This window comes from Trifolium pratense, linkage group LG3 (genome assembly GCF_020283565.1).
Source record: "Trifolium pratense cultivar HEN17-A07 linkage group LG3, ARS_RC_1.1, whole genome shotgun sequence".
NCBI lineage: Eukaryota > Viridiplantae > Streptophyta > Magnoliopsida > Fabales > Fabaceae > Trifolium > Trifolium pratense.
In genome coordinates, this window is record NC_060061.1 from 19257566 (window position 1) to 19260357 (window position 2792).

At 32.6% G+C, this 2792-nt stretch overlaps 1 protein-coding gene across 1 annotated transcript; it reads left to right on the plus strand.

Annotated features, from left to right (window-relative positions):
* The first annotated feature begins 985 nt into the window (after positions 1-985).
* Positions 986-2455, plus strand: LOC123918585 (ubiquitin recognition factor in ER-associated degradation protein 1-like). The gene has a single exon (XM_045970661.1). It carries the CDS (start codon positions 1106-1108, stop codon positions 2306-2308), a length of 1203 nt encoding a protein of 400 aa, XP_045826617.1. The 5' UTR covers positions 986-1105; the 3' UTR covers positions 2309-2455.
* Positions 2456-2792: the final 337 nt, after the last annotated feature.

Genomic DNA, 2792 nt, shown 5'->3' on the forward strand with positions numbered 1-2792 from the left:
GCAATTTCAAATTATTTTTTATGTAGCATAAATATCTCAACTAACTAAATATTTCCTCCTTTTGTTTAAGTGTCTTTTAATATCAGGTTTAACGTTCCTATTTAATTGTCATTTTGGTATTTTAAGGGTACAATTTGTCAATTATACACATTGTCAATTACTCTTATCTTTTTCAATAAAACTAATTATTTTTTTTAACAGCAAAATATATTAATATTAATAACTAATCTCCGTAAAACTAATTAATGTTACTCCCTCAGTTTTTTTTTAAGTGCCCATTTAGAATATTAGTAACACCAAATTAAGAAAGTGTATTTTTGTATCTTATCTTCCTATTATACCCTAATGTTAATCCACCAACAAATTTCTATTTTTTTGCACACACTTTCTCTTTCCAATTAATTTAATATATTACGTACAAAAAAAATTAATATGTTATGTACCAAATAAAAAATTAAAAAAAAAGATTTAGTTTTTTAAATATATAGCATTAATTAGTTTTATTGAAATTGACAAAGGGTACAATTGACAAATTGTATCCTTAAAACACCAAATAGACAGTTAATTAAAAACGTTAAATCTGACAAAACTGGACAATTAAAAAAACGGAGTAGTTTCCCAAAAAAAAAAGGAGTAATTCTATAAGTCCTTGTGAGCTTAGCTCAGTTGGTAGGGACATCACACTATATGTGCAGGAGCCCGGGTTCGAACCCGGGACACTCCACTTATTCAAAAAAAAATTACTATAATAATTTTTTTTATTTTAATATCTTCTATTATTAGCAGTACAAAAAAAATTATAATTGTATAACCAGGGAGCCGTATAACCATACAAATCTTTGCATGAAAAATTAAAATATCTTTTTTTGGTAAGGAAATCTTAAAATATCTTTTTTTGGTAAGGAAATCTTAAAATATCTTTGAAAAAGATTGTATTGGGCTAGGCTGATTTGTTTTTTTTTCTCTTCTGAAACACTTATAAATACGTGGAAGTAGGTTAGTTTTGAAACATCCGCAGTTTCTTCATAAATTTTTTCCCTTTGTTTGTTGTGTTCTCTTTTTTTAAAACTTAAAAGTTTAGCATCATCTTGTTGCAAAGCTCATTATGACTGAGGATTTGCATGATCATTTGCCTGAGGAAGATGATCAGAATCATAAGCAGGATGATCAGTTGAGTGAGGATTCACTTTCTGATAATATGTCTGATGACAATGACGATAGTTGGTTTCCGGAGGAAGAGGAAGAGGATCGGATTAAGTGGAACAAGAATTTGTCCGAGAATCATGATCAGTGGAACAAGAATTTGCCCGAGGATCGGAATCAGTGGAATGAGAATTTGCCCGAGTATCATGATCAGCGGAATCAGGAGGATTCTTGTGATTATATGCAGTATGCTTGGCAGATTGAGGTCTTTGAACATGTTTACCGTTGTTTCTCTGTCTCGTCTCTTGGAAGGCCAGATCTTGAAAACGGTGATAAAATTATCATGCCGTCTTCAGCTCTAGATAGCCTTGTGCGTTTGGAAATAGAATATCCAATGTTATTTGAACTGAGAAATCCTTCTGCTGAAAGAACTACTCACTGTGGAGTCTTAGAATTCACTGCTGATGAGGGGATTGCATACTTACCAAATTGGATGATGGAAGATATGCTCATAGAGGAAGGAGGCATTGTGTCTCTGAAAAGCACAAGTCTTGTGAAGGGAAAGTTTGTCAAGTTCCAACCTCACTCCAAAGAGTTTTTGGATATCACTAATCCAAAAGTCATGTTAGAAAAATCATTGAGGAGTTACTCATGTTTAACAACCGGCCGCACTATAATGATTCCATATAACAACAAAAAGTACTACATTGATGTGGTCGAAACGAAACCTACTACAGCAATTTCTATAATTGAAACAGATTGTGAGGTTGATTTTGCTCCACCTCTTGATTACAAAGAACCTGAGAAGCCCTTGCTATCTGATTTGTCTGATAAGGAACCTCTGCAAGTTGAAGAAGAGACTGCAACAAAGACTCCCACTGTGATTCCTTTTAGTGGTTTTGGAAGGCGTTTGGGTGGAAAACCATCGACACAATCAGTTGAGCAAACTTCCACTCCAATTCTCAAGCAGCAACAAACTGAAAATACCATGAGTTCCAACAGAACTTCAGGAAAGCTTGTTTTTGGATCAAAAGCTAATGCATCTAATGTTCAAACACAGCCAAAAGCTTCTCCAAAAAGTACAAGTCAAGATTCATCATCTAAGAAGACAGACACCTCACAATTCCAAGCTTTCTCAGGAAAGAAGTATTCATTAAGAGACTGATCCTTGTAGGGTTTTTTATTAGCTGTTTCTTTTGATATATGACAGACAGTTTAGATTAGTTGACATGGCTTAGAGCTCAAATTCTGATGTTACTTTTACATATCCATGTTTTTTCTTTTCAGTATATGATGATTATTGCCTTGCAAAGTTTATAATTATCCCATTTAACAAATAATATCAATTGAAGTCTTTTATGTATTTAATTTGTCTTTATTTCAACCTCATCATTGAAAGTATTTTATAAGCCAAGACATTTACTCGATTCGTACTAGATTTCATGTATGGACGTTTTCCTTCCAAAGCCGCATGCTATGCAAATATGGTATAATTCCGTATTTCCATTACATTACATTACTGTTTGTTTAAATACTAGATATCCGACCCGTGCAACGCACGGGCAAGCATTTGTTATATATTTTAATTGTTAGTATCATGATAAATAATTAGGCATAATATTAAGATATCAAACATTGACCTAAAAATA

Bases quoted from the DNA above. Each gene is read 5' to 3' on its own strand.
- LOC123918585 (XM_045970661.1), top strand. From the start codon at position 1,106: ATGACTGAGGATTTGCATGATCATTTGCCTGAGGAAGATGATCAGAAT.